The sequence below is a fragment of the Ostrinia furnacalis genome, unplaced genomic scaffold (genome assembly GCF_004193835.3).
Source record: "Ostrinia furnacalis isolate ACB-3 unplaced genomic scaffold, ASM419383v2 OfSCF6232, whole genome shotgun sequence".
Taxonomy (NCBI): Eukaryota; Metazoa; Arthropoda; class Insecta; order Lepidoptera; family Crambidae; genus Ostrinia; species Ostrinia furnacalis.
In genome coordinates, this window is record NW_021136471.1 from 56,601 (window position 1) to 80,169 (window position 23,569).

The 23,569-nt window shown below is 45.1% G+C and overlaps 2 protein-coding genes across 10 annotated transcripts in view; one reads left to right on the forward strand and one right to left on the reverse strand.

The window, feature by feature from the left end:
• Nucleotides 1–89: 89 nt before the first annotated feature.
• On the forward strand, nucleotides 90–13,353 carry LOC114362149 (F-box only protein 9-like; the record flags this gene model as incomplete). The annotated part of the gene is made up of 10 exons (XM_028317430.1): nucleotides 90–218; nucleotides 940–1,090; nucleotides 2,094–2,242; nucleotides 3,730–3,893; nucleotides 4,601–4,795; nucleotides 5,654–5,789; nucleotides 6,454–6,567; nucleotides 10,566–10,756; nucleotides 11,147–11,337; nucleotides 11,859–13,353. Coding segments are annotated over 9 exons (1,233 nt in total), but the record flags the coding sequence as incomplete, so codon positions are not given.
• A 682-nt stretch (nucleotides 13,354–14,035) lies between these two features.
• Nucleotides 14,036–23,569, reverse strand: part of LOC114362141 (diacylglycerol kinase theta) — a 64,592-nt gene continuing 55,058 nt past the window's right edge. For 5 of the 9 annotated variants that reach the window (XM_028317409.1, XM_028317411.1, XM_028317410.1 and 2 more), the window contains 6 exons: nucleotides 20,611–20,787; nucleotides 18,479–18,620; nucleotides 17,592–17,747; nucleotides 16,969–17,125; nucleotides 15,636–15,743; nucleotides 14,036–14,452 (listed from right to left, as the gene is read on the reverse strand). In XM_028317409.1, the coding sequence (XP_028173210.1) occupies nucleotides 14,315–14,452; nucleotides 15,636–15,743; nucleotides 16,969–17,125; nucleotides 17,592–17,747; nucleotides 18,479–18,620; nucleotides 20,611–20,787 (878 nt within the window). In that variant the 3' untranslated portion in view covers nucleotides 14,036–14,314. Of the gene's footprint in view, nucleotides 14,558–15,635; nucleotides 15,744–16,968; nucleotides 17,126–17,591; nucleotides 17,748–18,478; nucleotides 18,621–20,610; nucleotides 20,788–23,569 lie in introns of all 9 variants that reach the window. The other 4 variants (XM_028317413.1, XM_028317412.1, XM_028317417.1 and 1 more) reach the window with 2 other exon arrangements.

The window sequence follows — 23,569 nt, forward strand, 5'->3', positions numbered from 1 at the left end:
TGAGGCGCCGCCGCCCCCGGAGGAGCCTCTGTCCGACGAGGATAAGGTATCATACTGCTTATTATTCAATAACTTTAGAAGTTTAGACTAAAGACACGGAAGACGAGCTGGCGCTGTTCCGGCAGCAGTGGCAGCGCGAGCTGGAGGCCACCCCCACGCGCCAGAAGAAGCCTGAGGCGCCGCCGCCGCCGGAGGAGCCTCTCTCGGACGAGGATAAGGTAGAGTAGAAGATAAGGCTTCAGTCGCGGCTTCGTACGCGTGGAAATCAAATCGTAATTTATCCCATGTTTTCTCACCGTTTAAGGGCCCTCGCCCACGGTGGACGGACTTTTTATAGTGATGCTGTCGCGCGCTTACGAAACGTTAGTCGCATTTACAACGCACTACAGAAGCGATGCCAACGCGTAACTAACGCGCTACACTTGCGCGACTGTATCGATGCAAACGCGCTACCGTGTCGGACGATATCGGGGAGGGTTACTGAATCGCGATTGCATCCCGACAGAAGCGCGTTTATGTGGGCGAAGCGACCCACAGACGCTAGCGACCACATTGTGATTGTATCGATGCGAACGCGCAACAGAATCGCTACAAAAAGTCGCCATGGGTGAGGGGCCTAAACCTTCTCTGAACATTCACAAATATTTCAAGACAAAAATTAGCCAAATCGGTACAGCCATTCTCGCGTTTTAGCGAGACTAACGAACAGTAATTATTTTTTTTTTATGAAAAGTCAAAAATGTTACTTTTATCTCTAATTCTCTGGAGGTGATATCGGAATTAGGACTAGTGTCCACCAAGGCGGAGCGGAGCGGAAAAGTGTCTTGAATAACCAATCAAATTTCATTATTCAGGAAACCAAAACTCTTCACTGCTCCGCACCACTCTGGTAGAAACTGGGCCTTTCGCCTGCTTCTTTCACCAGCATATTTGTCGCAGGCCAAGCAGCTGTTTCTGCGCGGCGTGGAGTTCGAGCGCGGCGGCAAGCTGTACGAGGCTATTCAGCACTACAAGCGCGCTATGCAGCTTGTGCCCGACGTCGAGCGCCGCCTCTACGAGAGCTCCGATATCCGCCCCGACACCCCTGAGGGTAGGTGACCGGCTTACCTATAGCTTCTGCCAAGTCAGATTTTGAGGTCAAATCATTTGACTTAGCTCCTTCAAAGCGACTGCGAGAGAATTCTAGGAGGGGGTCTTCTGCCTTCCTATAAAATTTCGCACATCTCCCGCGGCGAATCGTCCGAAGCTGGAAGAATGCGTTCGGTTCCAATAAGTGTGCGTTCACTTTAAATGCTTAAAACGACCGCTCCACTTATTCTACATATAGGGCTGCTACCGCTTGTGATGGTCACTTATGGCAGGCCTGGCTCACTCCGCGTGGTACATCCGATAATTACCTACAGCGAAACGCCCCGCCGGCGGATATTATATCAGTCGAGTGTCACGCGCGCGCCCGTCAGGACGCTGGCGTGCGTTGTAGTACCTAATTCTATGATCGAAGTATTATTTAAAAATGGACATAAAGAGAAAGAAATATTATTATGCGGCGTTCGGGTGTTTAAATTCGAAAAGAAATCTACCGGATTTATCTTTTTTTTCGTTTCCCAAAGATGCTGAAAGGTATGTTGGCCATGTAGGTAATCAATAATTCTTAGGATAGATAGGACCCTAACCTACCATGACTACTGCTCAGAATGCGTTCGTTCGTTTCAGCCAAATGACGTCCACTGCTGGACAAAGGCCTCTCCATAATGAAGGGTTTTTCCTAATTAATGCGTACTTACCTACATACGTACCTCATTACAAATAAGTAGATTAATTATTTTTTCACTAGACAGCAACCCTAACAGCGTAAGAAGAGTTCAGAGGCACGCGATAGAAAGAGACAAAACTTGTAGATGAATAAAATTGTAGGTACGTAGTGCGGTGCGAGCTGAATTCCACTGTATCGCGTCGTAGCAAGACTCGCATTTATTTAAATCTTCTTTCGGAGTAATCCTTCTGTACCTGTACTATTACTTATTCTGTGCTTATGGTTAATTTCTTACCCATGGCCGAATGTGTGAACTAACAATAAATCTATTGTTCCATAGAAGAACTGGAGCTTGAGGAGGTGGAGCGAACCAACACGGGCACCGAGAGCGACGACGAGGGCGCCGTGGAGGGCGAGGACTTACTGGCGCGCCTGCAGCGCATCACGGCGCGCAAGGCCGCGCTCATCGAGCCCGCCTTCCCCGCCAAGGTACGGGGCGTCCTACGTCACACACCAGGGCGCCGTAGGGCGACGACTAGGGCGCCGGAGGGCGACGACGAGGGCGCCGGAGGGCGACGACGAGGGCGCCGTGGAGGGCGAGGACTTACTGGCGCGGCTGCAGCGCATCACGGCGCGCAAGGCCGCGCTCATCGAGCCCGCCTTCCCCGCCAAGGTACGGGGCGTCCTACGTCACACAGCAGGGCGACGAGGGCGACGACGAGGGCGCCGTGGAGGGCGAGGACCTGCTGGCGCGGCTGCAGCGCATCACGGCGCGCAAGGCCGCGCTCATCGAGCCCGCCTTCCCCGCCAAGGTACGGGGCGTCCTACGTCACACACCAGGGCGCCGTAGGGCGACGACGAGGGCGCCGGAGGGCGACGACGAGGGCGCCGGAGGGCGACGACGAGGGCGCCGTGGAGGGCGAGGACTTACTGGCGCGGCTGCAGCGCATCACGGCGCGCAAGGCCGCGCTCATCGAGCCCGCCTTCCCCGCCAAGGTACGGGGCGTCCTACGTCACACACCAGGGCGACGAGGGCGACGACGAGGGCGCCGTGGAGGGCGAGGACCTGCTGGCATAACGTTCCTTAGGCCGGTGTCTTGAATTTCGCGGGTCGGCGGCGGCGCGGGGGCGGCAAGATGTTTTGCGTAATCAAAATAGACTCGCCCTTGAAAACAGCATCGCGGGAACGGGCGACGAGTGCATTCTGTCAAGCGGTGACCGCCCGCGCATCTCCGCGTTAGGAATAACGACATTTCGTTCGCGAACATAAACAATCACCTTGACTACACAACACAACGCCGCGCTATTTACCCGCTTGTTACGAGAATGGGTCTGCGTTGCCCGCGAACTTCGAGGGATCGGCCTTAGTCCCTGCTGTATGGTACATTTCAACATGTAACGATATCCGCTGAAAACCAGCGTAGGGGCACGCGTGGCTCGATTATTTATTTATTTATTTATTTATTTTATTGGTCTGCCAACAATTGTACAATAATACTTGTATTATATTACTAAATTCTAACTTAATTTCTAATTGTACAATATATGAAATGGGCAAACACAGCATGCATAATAAAAGTAATAGTAGGTATGTTACTGGAGACATTGATCTACTTATCTAATAAGTGTGCTTGATTAATGCCGAGCGGGGCGCCTTTATGGCACAAAAATATGTGTGTTTAGTTTTAAGTCCCTTTGTTTGATTTGTCAAATAAAGTGTTTCTAGTAGGAGGCCTGCCCACGCTACGTCTTCCAGCCCGTGGTCGCCACTCGAGAACTTTCCTGCCCCAACGGCCATCGTCTCTACGAGCTATGTGCCCCGCCCACTGCCACTTGATTTTAGCAATTCTGCGAGCTATGTCGGTTACTTTGGTTCTCCTGCCTTTGTCCAGCAGTGGACGTCATTTGGCTGAAACGAACGAACGAACGAACGAAAGTTTTTCTAAAGTTTTTCTTATATCCCTCGTGTCCCCCAGGGCGCGCACATCTCGTGGCTGCCGTACGAGGTGATCCTGCTAGTGCTCCGCTGGGTGGTGTCGGCGGACTGCGACGCGGCCTCCTTGGAGCGCGTGGCGGGCGTCTGCCGCGGGCTTTACGTGGCGGCCAGAGACACTGATATATGGCGCTCGCTCTGTTTGCGGTAAGAGGATAGCTCACTTTTGCGACTGGAAAATAATTTAATTGCATACCCATTGCTACAGGGGATCCGAAGGTAATGTGAAGCTCTCCTGACGCGCCTAAGGACATAATAGTCAATAACTTTATTTTTATATTTAAGTAAAAGAGTGGCTGCCCTGAATACCCCCAAGTTACATTGCTAAGTTTTTTTGCCATTGACAGAACTTTGAATAACAAAAGCATTCATCATCATCATCATCATTTCAGCCATAGGACGTCCACTGCTGAACATAGGCATCCCCCAATGCTTTCCATGTTGATCGATTGGTAGCGGCCTGCGTCCAGCGCTTCCCTGCTACCTTTACGATGTCGTCGGTCCACCTTGTAGGTGGACGTCCCACGCTGCGTTTTCCGGTACGCGGCCTCCATTCCAGAACCTTTCTGCCCCATCGGCCGTCAGTTCTGCGTACTATGTGCCCTGCCCATTGCCACTTAAGCTTGCTAATCCGTCCGTCTAATCCGTAAACAAAAGCATTAAAAGTAATAAAAGCATTCACAGAATAAAAGAAAATAATAATTAAAATAGTATCCTTGTCGCGCACGTGTATACGCAATCGCACGTCGCATTGGGACATGTTTTGCGCTTATCATTTGGCAATGTGTTTAATCTTCCTGATTAGTGACGTCCTAAAACCGTTTCATGCAACTCATCTGGTGTGTTTTTACCAGCACTTGGGGCATAGACTGCGGCACGCCGCGCTCGCACGGCTTCGGCTCGTGGCGGACGATGTACGTGGAGCGGCCGCGGCTCCAGCTTCATGGCTGCTACATCAGCAAGACCACGTATCTGCGCCACGGAGAGAACTCCTTCCAGGACCAGTTCTACCGGCCCTGGTACCTCATCGACTACTACCGGTACCTCAGGCGAGTGCTCGCTTAGTAACTATCACAGTACCAGCAGCAAGCAGCACTACATCAGCAAGACCACGTATCTGCGCCACGGAGAGAACTCCTTCCAGGACCAGTTCTACCGGCCCTGGTACCTCATCGACTACTACCGGTACCTCAGGCGAGTGCTCACTTAGTAACTGTCACAGTACCAGCAGCAAGCAGCACTTCATCAGCAAGACCACGTATCTGCGCCACGGAGAGAACTCCTTCCAGGACCAGTTCTACCGGCCCTGGTACCTCATCGACTACTACCGGTACCTCAGGCGAGTGCTCACTTAGTGACTATAATAGTGCTTGCAGTTTGATAGTGTCGCCAACTGGCGGGAAACTAGACGCAGCTCGCTAGCGGCGCCAAATGGGAATTAACTAGACGCAGCCCGCTTAGGCTAAGAACTCACAGCTCGATTTTCTCCCGCGCCCGCGGCGGTTGCGCGGCCGCAGTTTCTGTAGAGTGCAGATACTTGTGTAAAAACTAATGCACAATTCACGACGCGGTTTGCGCCCGCAGCGTGCGCGGTTGTATGCGGGTTTTGCTGCACCGGCAGGCAACTAGTAGAATCGCGCGGGCCGCGGTAACTGCAGCCTCTGCGGCGGGCGACTAATCGTTAACTGCCCGTCTTGCGATTATCGCCCGCCAAGTTTGCGGGCGGTGATCGGCAGCTACGTAACCGCGCAAATAACCGGTCCCGTGAGTTTTAAAATAACCACAACCGCCGCGGGCGCCGGTGAAAATCGCGCTGTGAGTTCTTAGCCTTACTCATTCTTTCCTCGATCATAATGTAACAAACATTCACAGCTACACCATTTGTAATGTTAGGCTGTATGTTACAGGTTCTTCCCCGAGGGCAGCGTGCTGATGTGGACGACGGCGGAGGAGCCGGCGGCGTGCGTGGGGCACCTGCGCCAGCGCGCCGCCAAGGCCCAGCTGGGCGTCGCCGCCGGCCACTACCGCCTCATGGGCGACAAGGTATTTGTTGCTGGCAGCTTCGCCAGCAATCCTTTTTGATACTAATTTAGGTTTTTTTTTAAACTTTTTTATTGATATTATTTTTGCTTTCAAAGTTCAAATATTATCTGTTTTGGCCCTTATTTAGATTTCTTTTTAAAACACTTTTGCATCTAGATTACCACCAAATGACTGGGATAACCGTCAGCAGGAAATACAGTCCACTTCTTCGCAGGTCGGGGCAGTTGGCGCCAATCGCCTATATGGTCGTAATACTCGCCAATTGGCGCCGTTACTTGTCAATTGGCACTAATAGTGATAAGGTAATTTACCATTTGGCGCCGTTATTTGTCAGTTGGTACTAATAGCGATAAGGTAATTTACCAGTTCGCGCCAACAGTTAGTGATACTCGCTGGTTGGAGCTGCCAGCAAAAATTCTGCCTTTCGCCAGCTGGCGCCAATATAAAGTAATGTGTTGTTTCTAGTGACGCCATCTGATTAGCGAAAGTAGTGTGACTGTTAAAATATTAAAGATTGTCAGTTCCATTTTAGGCAATTGCTTGCTTCGTGTTTCGTTGTGTCTTATTTAGGCAGCATTGGTAGTTGATCAATAGCGTTGATCAGGTTGATACCTGATATTTTTCTTGTACGAGTTTTACCTTCTAAGCAAATATTTTCTTCCAGGTTGTGGTAGTTATTAAGAAATCAAGCGAGAAGAAGCCGCCGGCGGTGAGCAACACGCGCTTCCGCCCGCGCCGCAAGGAGGCGCCCGAGACCCACGAGCAGACCTTCCACATGGTGAGACGATAGTGTTACACTAATGAGGGCTATCGTTTTAGCGCTCACCAGTTAGCGCCACTGTAGAGTAAGGTCCTGTCACTTGCTAGTAGCGAAGACAGTGGCACCAACTGGTGAGCGCTAAAGTGGTAGGAGGACTATCGCATTTGCACTCATCAAGATGGCGCCACTGTAGAGTAAGGTCCTGTCAATCGCCAGGGGTGCCAACTGTTAAGTATAAAAACGATAGCCCTCATTATGTATAGAGGATGCTTCTGCATGTAACGCAATCCATATTATACCGCTAAAATCATGTCTCAGCAAATGTAGTGACTGATCACTTGGCTGTTTGTATGCCTTTGCCTTTCGAGTGAAAAAAAAGAAAACGGCGTCTTTGTTTATTTTTGAAAACTTTCGACGTTCCAAATTCAAAGAACTTACAGCGTTCACTTGCTATGCTCGATTATCGCCACAGATTCAAGCGTATGATATTTTTTATCAATTTTTTATGATCATTGCTGCTCCGTCGCCAGTATTTTGCTTGAGCGCGTATTGAGTTCGCTCGCGTGTAATTATATTGCTGTCGCGACTGTGCGACGGGCGCCCGCAGTGAGTGTGCAAGCGCGACAGCAACATAATTACGCGCGAGCGATAAGGATGGGTAGCTTGGGGTCATTGGATAAAATTCTACGTGCTCACGGACCAGGCTTTAGTCAGGTATCGGCTTATTCAGTTGATCTTTGCGTCTCGTGGCGTGCAAACTTCCATTCTTAGAACGTATAGTGTAGTGTTGTGAATTTACCGTAACATTTTATTGCGCAGGAGTTCCAGCTGCGCAACGTGCGCAATCGGCGCAACTTCCAATTAGCATGGNATGGCGCCAACTGACGGGTAACTTGACACAGTTCGCTAGTTGTGTATTAATGCGGGTTTTCGTGCTTATAATCACTAGTGATAGCGTAGCCCGTAGCCGCGTAGCCCAACGAACGTGCAAGAAGATATTACTCCATAATGGCGCCAACTGGCATGTAACATTACTTTTCTTGCTGGCGTCAACTGGAGAGTGAAACCTTACTCGTTTAAGACCCTAAATGGATAGTTAAGACCCTTACTCACTAGTGGCGCCAACTGACGAGTAACTAGGTACAGCTCGCTAGTGGCGCCAAGTGACGTGTAAAAAAGACTGCGGAAGAAGATGTAGAAGGTGCGGAAGTTGACGTGTAAAAAGTGTTGATTTCAGCTATCACAGAAAGTTGTTATATCACGTTCCCCGGTCATAATGTAACACCACAGAATAATAATAAATACTACGAACAGAAGTTTTACTTCGCGAAGGTATTTAAAAAAATGAATGCTCAATGTCATTAACAATATGGTGTAATTTAGCCTGTCCCAAGAGTCAAGCACCATTTTGTTGACAAACGTCAGTGATCGGCACTGCGCCGAAGCAATAGGGCTGACTTCGGTAAAATGATGTGACGTGAGGTGCCAAACTGCGGAAAATGGCGGAGGAAATACATGATTTAGCATGAATTATCATGAATAATATTAACTACTTATTTACCTCTCAGTGTCTTCAGGCAACTTAAAAAAGTACATTCTGTGTTTTTATTATTATTTAGGCAGTTAAATACTGCACAGTTATATACACCATTTTCTTTATTTTCTTCCATCATACACAAGAATACGCGTGCGTGAGTCAATGTTCGCTCGTATGTGAGGCCTCGTCGAATAGTATCCTGTAGGTGGGCCATCGTGCGTGTTTTGTTTTCGATGTAAACTCGTGGAGATGAACAGGCCTGCCCTTACTCACTAGTGGCGCCAACTGACGAGTAACTAGGCGCAGCTTGCTAATGGCGTCAATTGGAGATTAACTAGACGCAGCTCGCGTCAAGTGACGTGTAACAAGGACTGCGTAAGAAGATGTGGAAGGTGCGGAAGTTGACGTGTAACAAGTGTTGATTTCAGCTAGTTAGTTAGTTTTACAAATCGAATACCGCACTTAGCCTCATGATTGAGCCATTGTTCGCGATTTGTTTATCTTCCTACTCCAACCACCCCAGATACCCCCATAAGGCAAGCAGCCCGTCTAGGCTGCTACAGGCCTCCTGCAGCGACGATGGTGATCGAATAAATTGAGCCCGTTCTGCTACGCTGCTGCACTCCATGAGCAGTTGATTTCAGCTATCACAGAAAGTTGTTATTTCACGTTCCCCGATCAAAATCTAACATAAACATTACCGCATTTATAATATCACAGTATCTCTTGCAGGTTCTTCCCCGAGGGCAGCGTGCTGATGTGGACGACGGCGGAGGAGCCGGCGGCGTGCGTGGGGCACCTGCGCCAGCGCGCCGCCAAGGCCCAGCTGGGCGTCGCCGCCGGCCACTACCGCCTCATGGGCGACAAGGTACACTAACTACATCAGACTATTGGCAGGGTGCAAAGCGGGTGGAGGGAATAACCTAAACGATCACAGCGCTCGCTGCGGCTAAAATTGACATTTTAGTCGCTGACAATTGAACTGTCCATATTGCACATCGTTTTTGAGATACATATTTTATCTCTTGTTAGATGTGTTGTTGTGAATTGTAATAACACTAAGAAGAATAGTGACTAAATGTTATCAATTTCCAAGATCGTGGTAATAAATAATGATGATGATGACCCGTTTTAGTCACCAGTAGGCTCATTTTTCACTGAAAACAATAATTGACAAAAATGTTACTGACTATAGTCTGGTCCGTGAGCACGTAGAATTTTGTCCAATGACCCCAAGCTACCCATCCTCATTGCTCGCGCGTAATTATGTTGCTGTCGCGCTCGCACACTCACTGCGGGCGCCCGTCGCACAGTCGCGACTCACGGGCCAGGCTTTACTAATATTACTCCTAGTTGGCGCCACCAGTGATTAAGATTGTGATACACGATGATGGCGCCAACTGGCTGGCGAATGGTTGGCGCCGCCAGCTCCACCAGCATAAGTCTTGCCATTCGTCAGTTGGCGCCATCATAGAGTGAGGTATTGTTACTCGCCAGTTGAAGTCACCAGCGTGTAAGGTCTTGTGACTCACCAGTTGGCGCCATCATCGAGTAGGGTGTTACTCCATAGAGCGAAAGTAGCGTGACTGTTAGAAGTTACTCCATCGAGTGAAACTATTTTGTTTGTTTGAAAAATAAAGGTCGTCAGTCCCACCTGTTTGATTTTATTTTTTAATTATTTTTTTTCTAGATAATTTATTGGTCGAGTATTTCAGTATTTCACTTCGAAAAAAATTTTCTTCCAGGTTGTGGTAGTTATTAAGAAATCAAGCGAGAAGAAGCCGCCGGCGGTGAGCAACACGCGCTTCCGCCCGCGCCGCAAGGAGGCGCCCGAGACCCACGAGCAGACCTTCCACATGGTGAGATACACTAATATACAGGGTGCTCCTGTATGCAACACAATCCATATCATACCGCTAAAATCATGTCTCAACAAATGTAAAGCCTGGTCCGTGAGCACGTAGAATTTTGTCCAATGACCCCAAACTACCCATCCTTATCGCTCGCGCGTAATTATGTTGCTGTCGCGCTCGCACACTCACTGCGGGCGCCCGTCGCACAGTCGCGACAGCAATATAATTACGCGCGAGCGATATGGATGAGTAGCTTAGGGTCTTGGACAAAATTCTACGTGCTGCTCACGGACCAGGCTTTAGTAACTGATCACTTGGCTGTTTGTATGCCTTTGCCTTTCGAGTGGATAAAAAGAAAACGGCGGCTTTGTTTAATTTTAAAAACTGTTTCGACGTTCCAAATTCAAAGAACTTACAGCGTTCACTTGCTATGCCCGATCATCGCCACAGATTAAAGAGTATGATCATCGCTGCTCCGTCGCCAGTATTTTGCTTGCGCGCGCATTGAGTTCTTATAGGCAGGCATCGGCCTATTCAGTTATCCTTGCGACTCGTGGCGTGCAAAATTCCATTCTTAGAACGTATAGTGTAGTGTTGTGAATTTACCGTAACATTTTATTGCGCAGGAGTTCCAGCTGCGCAACGTGCGTAATCGGCGCAACTTTCAACTAGCATGGCGCGGCTACTCCGTGTGCATGCGCCGCGACCAGTGGACGCAGTTCGAGCTGTCGCCCAGCAAGTTCCCGCCCTTCGCCTTCAGCCGCGTGCGCGCCTACACCGCCGAGGCCTCCGCGCCGCTGCCCTGCGCTTACTATGAGTGAGTGTGACAGTAGCCCGCGTGACGTCACAGCTCCCTGGCGACCAGGGACGCAGTCCAGCTGTCGCCCAGCAAGTTCCCGCAAGCCAACATTGGCGGCGACCATGCCCAACCTTGACAACTGTATGCGGTAATAATAACCAACTGTGACCAACACCGACACCGACAATAGCCAGCCATGACAACCGCAGGCAGTGATACTCACTCGCCATAATAAAATGCCTCGACATATTATTTCATTCAATTTAACTCGCTATGAAAGAGTTCATATCCCTTGTGATATTATGATAATTCGTTACATTGTTTCTACAATCAACTAAGCTTATTAGACGAGTTTTCAAATGGTCGTTTAGAAATGTTTTTAAAGTATATTTTTTATTGTTGTTCCAGATAATGTCGACTGAGAAATGGTGCATCAATTAAAATCAATAATGTAAGTCTATTTGTTGAACTTCTAATTGTTCGTAGTAAATGGTATTCACACCCTTCTCTTCCAATGCTTTTGATATATTTTTGTATTAAGTGCTTTAGCTAAGCAACTTATTATGCTTTAAGTTCGGGTGTGCGACATGAGCTAAAACTACACTCAACATCAAATAAACCGCACCTTCCGCGACGCGAACTTTAAAGATTTTCTTCTGACACAATTATGGTACCCCAACAATATTGGTGTTATTTGAAAGCCCAATAAATATCCTTAAAGAAAAATACATTTCATTTCTAAATAAATGATTAACATATACCATAAATGTGACTTGAAAATAGACCTCACTTTGGGCTCACCTCTGGGATCAATTAGACCAATTTTTATGGTTATAAAACCAAATAAGGATCTCACGTGTCCTCTTTAACAGATGGATAGCGATTAATCCCAACTTAACAGTTTTATAGTCATAAAAAATGGCTATAGCGTAACTAACTATTTTTTAAAGAAGTGACTCTGGATCCTTGTAAAGACACATTTTTGGGGTAAAAACCTTTCCTTTAATGAAATGAAGTTTAGAACCAGGCTTTCAAATGGTACCCATGTTGGTGGGAAGTGGGGATGCATACGTTTGATAAGTGCTTGTCGCGGGAGGTGCGATTTATTTGATGCCGAGTGTATGTTTTGAACTATCTCTTGCCTTATGCTCTTAGGATGGTTGTATCGTAAGTGTTACTTTTAAGAAATTAAAATAACTCGCAAATGATGAGGACTCTGTCAAATTATAATGAACTTTTGTAGCATCTCAAGTTTCTGGTATCTTTTGTCGTCAGTAATAAAAGAAGACATGAACTTTTACTTTCATAGAATTGGCTTGGGAGTCTTTTAACAGACAGTTGCGTAATTCTTTAATGAGAAATGTCGACGTTGACTTGTATATCTGGCGTAGGCGTGCCGTATTAAGGCAGTTTGTTTCTCTATTTTTATACTACCTTTATCACGAACTTTCAGAAGAATAGATGTCTTTACTTCGCTAGATGGTTGTCAATTCCTTTCGAAAGGTTTGATGATATCGGCACAAATGCAGGCTCAAACTTGTTAGGTGGTTATACTTTTCAATGTATGCCACTTTAAAGTAGTACATAAAATATTATGGTTTGCACGGCCAAATAGTAATTCACGAATTTTCTCTATTAACTTTAAAAGTATAATAAGACTAGTCACACGCTGAAGACTTAAACTTATTAAGAACTTAAGAAGTCTGCAGTGTCAATGTTATAAACTAGCATCGCCGCGGCACTGCATTCATTGATTGTGTCAGAGATCTTATGTACGGCTTGTGCCATCCACAGTGAAATTGGGAACTGCTTATCCATTCAAAAGGCAAAGGTGCCGTAGACTTAATGTTACTTACGATTGCAATAATGTTCCCGTCTGCTCGATGTCCCGTAGCAGTGTGCAGTCAAAACCCACAATAATAAGCACAATATTCAGAACAAAAAAATACGCTTTATTTTGTATGAGCAACAGGGTTTCTTATAAATAAACCTATTTAGGCCAAAGCAAATTTTGGAAGTTAATCGAGGTTTTTGGGTACAATAATGTTGAAGTACAATATTCATATAATGTTAATTAATTCTCGGGCCCGTATTATGAATATTCAAGAAATAATAGATCGAGCATGTGTTTGGTTGAATATCGAAATTCAACCAATCACTGGTTTTAATCTAATCTTGAGTTTAAATCTAGTTTTGATCGTCGTTTAAGAATACGAGTTTTAAGACAGTATCTGGTTGCGACTTGATGTTTTTCAGTCAGTTTCTGGCATAGTTAAGCAATAATTATAATGAAATAATATCGCTCTACAGCGATGATATTTTTCGACGTTAGTGTGTTAGTTTACTTGACAACTTGGCTTTGAAATCTATTACGACCTGATAAAGTACAAAATTATTTTACATTGAGCGGTTTTCTTTCTCTTAGGTATTTGTAGTAGTAACGAATTGTTGTAGATAATTAAATGAAAGGTTCTTGTTTATAATTTCATATTGATGTATAAGCTTCGTCTGTCCGACTTTTTTAATCTGTGTGTTCCTCCTGGGAATTGAACCCAGAACATCCGAATTTAGAATCTAATTCACTGAACCACGGATACGTCGATCTTATATACCTAGTTCCTGATTTTTAAGTAATTATGGATGAGTGATATTTTTATACCTCTTCACTGTGTACATAATAATAAAATTGTTTTACCGCTGTCAGATTCATGATTCGAGCAATCATAGTTGAGTTGTCAAGGCGGAACTTTGTTGCTTGTTACTTTATTTAGGGCTGATTTTTCAATCGTCGGATAACTTTTAACTGAAGAATAAGTTTGGCACATTGACAGTTTCAGTATGGGAAATAAGTCAAAATGACAAGGTTATTCTTCAGTTAAAACATATCTGAGGATTGAAAAATCAGCCCTTATTTGAATAGAACAGTCCTAGACTAAGTTCTAATTTATGTGAGGTTCTCACAGACCCGTGGTCGGTAACTAATATTCATAGAATGCTTTGTAAACTAGTCTTAAGTTTCAGGAAAATAAATAAGATTTATTGAAACCAAAATGTTGTCTTAATATAACGAATTTACCTCTCATCATTGGTTAGTTAAATTGTAACATAATTATTGCCATAATTGACTCGAGGCAAGTCAGGGCTTTTTGTGGCATTGGTTAAATTCGGTACATATTTATTCACTTAATATTCACTCTAAAGTGGATTTTGAGGGTGGCTTGACGGAATAACTGAATAATTGCTACCAATATTTTTATTTTTCTTTCAATTACATAATTCACCTTATTTTTATTACACTTCATAGTCTATTCGGTAAACGCTCAGGTGTCAAAAGAAAACCCACGCTGTTTCACATTATATAATATGTATTTTTAATATTTTTTATTTTATACATTTTTGAAATTAATTTACTAAAAATAAAACAACAACTAGTATCTATTATAAAGTTTAATAAGTAATATATATTCGGGTGATATTTACATGCCGAACGTGGCGTGCGACGAGCGAGCGCCCGCGCTGCGCGCGCCTTGAGCCCGAGGCGCCGCGGCGCTAGATGAGGCGCTCGCTGAGCCAGATTCAGGAGTCCGGCGGCCGCGCGTGCCGCTCGGGCGGCTGGCTCGGCGCCGGCGGCCGCTCGGGAGGCTGCCCGGGCCGCGCCAGCGCCGGCTCCGTGTTCCGCCGCCGCACCTTGCCGCGCTTCTTGAGCATGGTGGCCTGCACAGCGCGACACGGGGCGCGGGTGAGCGGGGCGCGGCGCCGTCACGGGCCCGCCGCGCTGGCGCCGCCCGACCCACGCTTGCTTTTCTTCAGCATGGTCGCCTGCCGGACACACACATCGCCCGTCACCCTCCCACGCTCGCCCGCGCACCCCGCACCCCCCCGGCTCACCCGCGGCCCGCGTCCGTTCACGCGCCGTCTGCGGTTGTCGCGTCTCGAGATTCTCGAATACTCGATTCAAAATTCAAATTCAAAATTTATTTATTGGAAACAAGAAAATTTGTACACGAAAAAGCGTGTACGATAATAGCCGCAAAGTTTCAGAGAACTGTGGTGCGACTACTAACGCCCACTTCCGTAAAAATATTCCATAAACATACTACTTCATTTAACGTTATGCTCGATTCGACTTCTAAACGAGACTGCGCAACAACCGCATACGTATCCGACGTGACGTGTCTGATGTGATTCAGGTTAAATTAAACCGTTTTGTATTCGGTTCGATGTGGAGGCGACCGGTCGCCCGGCGATCGAACGTTCGCGCGGCGGGCGAACGTTCGACCGACGGGCGCGACCGTGAGCTAGTGGAGTGGTGCTGCGTGGAGTTTGAGTGCTCGGGCGTTACGTGACTCGGGAATTTTGAATACATTAAAGTACTATCAAATAAACTTCCGCTTGATCGATTCATCTTTGTTAGGTATCAGTTTAAGTTACCATTAAAGCCCTATCCCAAATTAACTTTAATTTAAAAGAACATAGTGCTACACTCCAACCAATAGCTTTTGCGTGCAAGTGATGTATTCACATAGCGGCTAGTGGACATTGAATTTACACTGATATTTTACCAAGGCATGTGTTAGTCGTATTCATAAACCAATATTCGAATCCTGCTTTCGATCAGTCAAAATTTATTGCTATATCTGTGAGTAATACAAGGTGTAACCAAACCACAACAAACATGCGTTTAAAAACATTAATTTCGATCGAATCAAAAGCTACCCAGTTAACCACAGAACGATTTGCACAAAATTCTTTAGCATCTACGGTACATGAATCACCCGTTCTCGACAGGGAAGAGTGTCGGTCCCAGAGGTGCACCTTGCAGAGCCGCTCGACCAAGCGGATGTTTCGAGTACGCAAGGGATGCCGGGCGATAAGCGAGCGCATGCGGCCGAGTTACCTTGAGCGCGGACTTCAGCACCACCACCTCGCTGGGCGCCGCCACCCACGGCTCGCCGTCCACCTGCACTGGTATCTCGCTCTTCAGGTTTATTTTGATGTGTCCACCCTAGAAAGAAACACCAAACAATGTTTGAAATTCACTGTATGCTTCGCAAATCTTAGACGCTGACGTCAACGTACATTCTAGACCAGTGGTTCTTAACCTTTAAGTCATGAGGGACCATTTTACCAAATTTCTGTCTTGTCAGGGACCACCTCATAATCGGTCAAAACCAGTTTGACTGCAAAAATCAGTTAAAAGTGGTTTTGACCAAGGTGTGCAAGTGCACTTCGTGGACCACTTGTAATGCCTCCAGGGACCACCAGTGGTCCGCGGACCACCGGTTAACCACTGTTCTAGACACTATTATTCATTGAAATTCCTTTGTTGATAAGTATAATTTTCTTAAAAGGTCATTTTTGGGCCCGTAAGAGGTTAATACTCAATACTCAATATTTTATTGTACTTAAAATTAGAATAAGGTTGTTTTATGTCTGAGGAGAGCTCTCTCTGTAGGTTCAGTTACATTTTGTTAGAGAAAAGATCGCGTTTTAAAGGACGATTACTCGACTTTGCTTTTCAGTCTTTTTACCTGACTGCGCCAGAAGGAGGGTTATTTGACTTTTTTGTCACACTTGAAGTAACAATAAGAATTTGATTGTCATTGTGGGCTTGTGGGTCATTCTATAGTCTGGTCCGTGAGCACGTAGAATTTTGTCCAATGACCCCAAGCTACCAATCTTTATCGCTCGCGCGTAATTATGTTGCTATCGCGCTCGCACAGTCGCGACAGCAATATAATTACGCGCGAGTGATAAGGGTGGGTAGCTAGAGGTCATTGGACAAAATTCTACGTGCTCACGGACCGGGCTTTAGCTGCAATTTCCATTATTGAGTTAGCTGCTTTATCCACCCTTGTAGTAATACATGAGGACTTACAGCTGCTTTGTGCTATAATGGAACGCAATCGGAATGTCGGCCGTTTGGTGTAGTGGTTCGAAACGGACTACTATTCCGGCGGTAGCGGGTTCGATTCCCGCACAGTACAAACATTTGTGTGCATGAACATATTTGTTTGTATTGGACTGGGTGTTTTCTATGTATAATAAGTATGTATTTACAAAAAAAAAGTATTTAAGTATGTTTATATCCGTTGTCTAGTCTAGTACCCATAGTACAAGCTTTGCTTAGTTTGGGACTAGAAGCGCAGTGTAAAATGTCTAAGGATATTTATTTATTAATTATGATTATTTTATTTTTTTAATAATAAAAAAGTTACAAGAGTACATACTTGTGCTATTCTCATTGCTCCCCGGAGGCCCGACTGGATCTGCCCGAGGTGTACCACCCCGGTGACGCCCACCACTTCCAGCATTCCGTCCCAGTGGTTGGGCTTGTTGAATTGGTCGTCCTTTTCTGGACCCCATGGATTTGCGCCGGACCCCCAGCTGTGAAAGGCGTGCATAAGGTTTAAGTTACTGTCATGCTGTCATGAAGATTGTTGACTGCTTTAGTTGAGATAAATTTAGAGAGCATGGATGTACAATGAACAGACGACGGCACGTCAAGGTAACCACTGTGAGTTTTTGTGCAGTTGTAATATGGGCGAGTATGCAACAAAAATGGGTAGCCTGATGTGCTGTCGTGTGTACATTAGTTAACTCTTGGAACATCGCATCATGCTCATGCATCGACATGCACAGTCAAATTAAGTTGCCCAGCAAAAGTCGCTGCTATGAATATCGTAGAGAATGTGGTCGGTTTCAAGTCCTATAGTTTAGGTACTGGATGACGTTCGGTTGAGACTTTGAATTGTCAGTTTCAGAATATTTTATCTTCTTTATTTCTTTCCTAATAGGTATTGCCAAATTTTAGAGCGATTCTTTATTACTGTCGTCCGTTATATTATCTCACCTTAGGATGTTTAAAATAATGATTCCCTCCACCGCCGGCAACTCCACCGGCTTCCCGTCCACCTCCAGCTTGACCGCCTTGTGCAGGTCTTTGCACATCTTCCGCCCCACCATCTTGCGTAAACCCATCTTTACGTACACGCCCTTGTTACGCAACCTGCGAAGGTAGTTCGGGGTTAGGTTTAGACAAGAATTTGTGAAAACACTTTCTTGTTTTATTGGTAGTTATGTCATTTTCTGCCGGCAAAGTATGAAGATCATTATGATTTCCGTTGTAGTCTTTTCTTATGTCCACATTTTTTTTATCCACAACGAGGAAGCCTGTGACCTACATCTCACCTGATGGAAAGTGATGATCAGGCCAAAGGTGGAGGCGAGTTTCTTTATTATTATTCTGTTTAATGGCTTCAATGGTGCATATTTGAATCACACTGGTTTCACCAATGTCGAGTGTTTAAAGAGACAAGGTGGACAGTGGAATTACGCGGAATCCTCAACCACATAGTTGACGGCTATCGAGTTTAAGGTGTAGGTATTGTTATAGCTATTTGATTTGGCTCAAAAACCAGCTGGTGGTGGCTTAACACTACTAATATTGTAAGTCATATTAGATAGATCTCTAAAATTGTTTAGGGGGTTTCGGCAAATGCCCCTTTCAGCAATGTGACGAATTACTGGCATGTGATGTAGTCAGCCCTGTAGCATAACCTAGGACCTAGGTAAACAGGATGTACCTAAGTGGTTTTTAAGTCAAGTACTTATATTTTTTATATTCGTCTAGTCTAGATTCTTTATTTTTTACTGGGCGTTACCAAACACGAAAGCTAAGATGCTTCTAGATAAATGAAATTAATATTCTTTCTCTTTTGGTATCTTATGGTTGCTCACCTGCTGTTAAACTTGTTAGGGTTCTCCTCCCTCGCGTTGTGGAAGTCCAGACAGAGGTCCGCGTCGATGCCGATGCCGAAGTAGTTGTTCATGACGAGGATCTGCGAGTTGTCCTCGGACTGCGAGCCTGTGGTCACAGACGCTGCAACGTGAGGCACCGTCACGCATCCAGTGAAATGATGATACTGACTTTGATGGCGTGTGGACTAGGGCTAGTTATATTACTTATAGCTAATGAAGCTAGTAAAGGGATTAATGTTTGAGAAGTATGAGGTAAACAAGTTTAGAGATTGTAATAAATGGAATATTTAAGAAGCCTGTGGTCACAGACGCCGCAACGTGAGGCACCGTCACGCATCCAGTGAGCATGGGCTTTGATGGCGTGTGAACTATAGGCTAGTTATATTACTTAGAGCTAGTGAAGTGATTAATGTTTGAGTAGTAGTAAGTAGTACGAGCCTGTGGTCACAGAGGCTGCAACGTGAGGCACCGTCACGCATCCAGTGAAATGATGATACTGACTTTGATGGCGTGTGAACTAGGCTAGTTATATTACATATAGCTATTGAAATGATTAATGTTTGAGTAGTAGTAAGTAGTGCGAGCCTGTGGTCACAGACGCTGCAACGTGAGGCACCGTCACGCATCCAGTGAAATGATGATACTGACTTTGATGGCGTGTGGACTAGGGCTACTTATAGCTAAAGCCTGGTCCGTGAGCACGTAGAATTTTGTCCAATGACCCCAAGCTACCCATCCTTATCGCTCGCGCGTAATTATATTAACCAGGCTTTAGTGAAGCTAGTAAAGTGATTAATGTTTGAGAAGTATGAGGCAAACAAGTTAATTTATAAATGGTTTTTTTGACAAATGGAATATTTACAAATAGCCTGTGGTTACAGACACTGCAATGTGAGGCACCGTCACGCATCTAGTGAGCATGGGCTGGCTGATACTGACTTTGATGGTGTGTGAACTAGGCTAGTTATATTACTTAGAGCTAGTGAAGTGATAAATATTTTTGAGTAGTAGTAAGTAGTGCGAGCGAGCCTGTGGTCACAGAGGCTGCAACGTGAGGCACCGTCACGTATCCAGTGAAATGATGATACTGACTTTGATGGTGTGTGGACTAGGGCTAGTTACATTACTTATAGCTAATGAAGCTAGTAAAGGGATTAATGTTTGAGAAGTATGAGGTAAACAAGTTTAGAGATTGTAATAAATGTAATATTTAAGAAGCCTGTGGTCACAGACGCCGCAACGTGAGGCACCGTCACGCATCCAGTGAGCATGGCATGGGCTGGCTGGATACAGACTGATGGCGTGTGATCTAGGCTAGTTCTATTATGTACGGAAGACAGCACATCAGGCTAATCACAGTGGCGTCTTATTCCATTGTAATACAGGCTATAAATGTATACTCTGATGTGCTGTCGACTGTCCTTACAGCTAGTGAAGTGATTAATGTTTGAGTAGTAGTTTGTGGACGATAAGTCATGGGATTTCATGAGGTCCCCTAATTATCTCAATTTTTCCTTCTCTTTCTGATTGATTGACTGGTCAAATATCTAGTAGCGTTTTCGCATTATGCATTCACATTATTACTCACTTATTATTGTGAGTTTGGACAAAATCTTGTTTCTTACAATAGGGATGTTTCCTGGGTAAAAAAGCAAGAGTTTTAATTAGTCCGTCAGTTAGCTTATCAAAAACTACTCGACACGTATTTTTCACTTTTTAAAACTAATGAAAATGTAAAGAGATAAAGCGTGCCAAAGTTCTAAAGAAAAGGCCCGTGACGTCAGTGAGTGCGTAAAAGTGCAGCACTTTGTGACGTCGCGCGGAACTTCAACGCACTATAACTTTGTAACTATTTGTTTGATTGACAATTCAAAATATACGTGTTCAATATTTTTTTTATATCAAAATTGACGGACTAAAAATTTTTTTTAGGAAACTAACCTATTCACCTATATTAGGTTTACCTACTGGTAGGTGACAATGATTAATATTGAGTTACTTGAAACGTACAGGTTTTGACATCTTTTATGAATAGTGTAAACATTTCAATGCTGTTATACCTAAGTTACAACCTAAGAGATGATTCATATAGATGACAAAGGCATCCTTACCAGGCAGTTGCTTCGACAGTTCTTTCGGCTCGTCCTGCTTGTCCTCTGGGTGGAAGACCACGGTCCAGCGGTCCAGGCGGATCTCCTCCGCGTCGATGACGTCACGCAGTAGCGACAGCGGGTCCTCGCAGCCGGTGTAGCCGGAGCCCCAGCGGAGAACCCGCGCTAGGTCGTTGCCTGGACATGAAATGGACAATTTAATGTTGAGTCGGAAGAAATGTCAAGAACTGCTATCCCCACAGCAGGACGTTATTTTGAATCTTATTGCCTTGTCTTAAGATTCGAAAATGATTCAAACAAAACTCCTAAATCGTACAGAACCCTATCTAACTGGGCCTCGCTATTACCAGAGGATAAGTAGATTCAGCACATAGGTACAATTCGCCCTACCTAACTACGTTTTTTTTGGATTGAAGAAAACCTTCAAGAATACTAAGCTAAGCAAGATTGCTTGCATGATGGAATACTATGTTACTAGTGGTTTCACCACATAGTTCAGCAGTCGAAGGGGATCGAAGTAGTCCGATATAAAAACCTATATTATAGCTGTGATTATAGACCATAATTCGCATGTCGTATTTTTATAATGCGAACGGCTAGAGACTGATTCGCTGCCTGCTGCTGTTTTTCCCGAACACTAATCCGGGCCTTTTCAAGGCGAGAGTGAATAGGCACTTACCTACAGAGCAGAAATATACCACCATAAAACCAAGTGCGATTGTGGTCAAATACCAAAGACCAGGCTGTGTGACTCACCAGTGCCGAGGGGAACGATGGCACAAGGCGGGTTGGAGCACTGCGAGTCCTGGCCCACGTTGTCGAGGCACTGAAGCACCCAGCCGATGGTGCCGTCGCCGCCGCACACCAGGATCTTGTAGTTGGGAATGTGACGAAACACGTACAGCCTGCGACACCAAGTAGAGTCAGCGTTAAATACTTCGTGACACCCAGGTAGCCAAAAAAATTCCATGACGTCTTTGTTACAATTGGAATTAGGTTGTGTTGTCAATTTTTTGGCCACTTTGTACCAACACGTTATGGATCACACATAAAGCGAGAAGAATAATATAGGCTGACAATAGTGACTGAGTATCTTGCGCTGCTTCTTTTCAGCACTGGCCCATCATTGTCCCGAAGCAGTGGTAGGGTTAATATTGGGACATGAAAATGTGCTTTTTAAAAGCCTGATGGCAAAAAGAAATGAGTTTTTACGACTTTTTTTACTACCCAAATTGTTTACCTACTACAGGTCTAGGGCATAATTGAGTGCCAGTGCTTGAGAAGTTGGAGCGGCACAGAAAAGTGTTTTTATGACGTCAAACTTCAGCTTCAGATGTGCTTCAGACTTGTACTGTCACGTTATACGCCACCCCTCTCATGCCGCTCTCGGGCTCTGATTCAGTTATTTATCTATTTATGTATATTAGGAAGACCAGACTCATGCGCTAGACCTGTAATATTGACTTTCCTTTCTCATTAGACTATTTATGTTTTTGTATTTAATTTTATTTGTTATTCATTTGTTTATTACTTGAAGTTGTTATTTGACTTGTCTTGCTCTACCAAGTAGTTTATGGCTGAAAACTAGAGCAAAGATGGAGGTTGGTACTTACCCCGGAAGGGGGCCGCCATTCTCTAGGTCGAACACTTGATAAGGGTTAAGAAGTTTTCTAAAGGAAGAGATGAGCTCCAGCCCTTGGCAGCCGCCGGACTTGACGTTCACGAACACCAGCAGTGGCTTCACGCCCGCCGGCACCATTGACGGCTCGATGCTTGGTAGCAGCATCACTGTGTGAAATTACACGGCTTATTCCACTATTCCCCGTTGACTTTTTGTTCACTAATTCCCGTTAACGCCAATTGGAGCTTATAATGGGGAATAATGAACTAAAAAGTTCATTAATCCCCATTACTATTAAAATAAAATCCTAATATAACGGGGATTAATGAACTTTTTAGTTCATTATTCCCCATTATAAGCTCCAATTTGGCGTTAACGGGAATTAGTGAACAAAAAGTTCACTATTCCCCGTTGACGGGGATTGTCAACGGGGAATAGTGGAATAAGCCAATTACACCATGTTTAAGTCAATACTTATGATGACGTAGCAGCATCACTGCGCGAGATTACAGCATATTTGAGTCTATACTTATGACTATGTTTGTGATTTTGCATATTCTGAACTTGGAATTCTTTACCTAAGGACTTGAGAGAGAGAGAGTTGAGAGACCACACATCACGCGACCATTTCAAACCGGTTTCAAACTGGTCGCGTCATGTGTGGTCTCTCAACGGAATCTATGGCAGAAACTTAGATGCAACTCAAAAGTAACTAGAAGTTGCAGTTTCGTTGCAGTTTCGTTGCAATTGCGTTTCACCGTGTGTTCTGGGCCTAACAATGAGAAGTTTTACTGGATACAGGCGTCATGTTTTAGGTTCTACCTTAGAGCATGAATGCATGACACATGCCGAGTGGATGCTTATTTATTCTGTCTTCGTTTGAACGAAATATTCAATATTCTTACTTTTTTCAAGTTGAAGGCAATTTTGAAAATTGTATTTGTTTGCAAGATCGAAAATGAATTTTTACTTTGAAATTTATTTTCAGTTTTGTTCAGTTACTTTCGGTTTGTTCATGAATTCCGCTGGCCCTGGCTGATTTAGAAATATTATCCTGGATTTAACGCGCCATGATATTAAGTGGTGGTTGTCATTTGATGGTTAGTTCTATTGATCATAGAAATATGCTAGGACTTACCTAATAAATGCTTATCTTCATATTTGGCCTCTCTAAGCGCGTAGAGCGCGCGTACCGCCTTACTGGCGTCCTCGTATGTTATCACCATCGACCCGTACTCGTAGTAAATCGGCCCGATTGATGTGAACTTGTTTTCTGTTACAAAAGGAAGGAAATAATGTAATTTATTATGGTACGATATTATGAGTATCCTAACACGA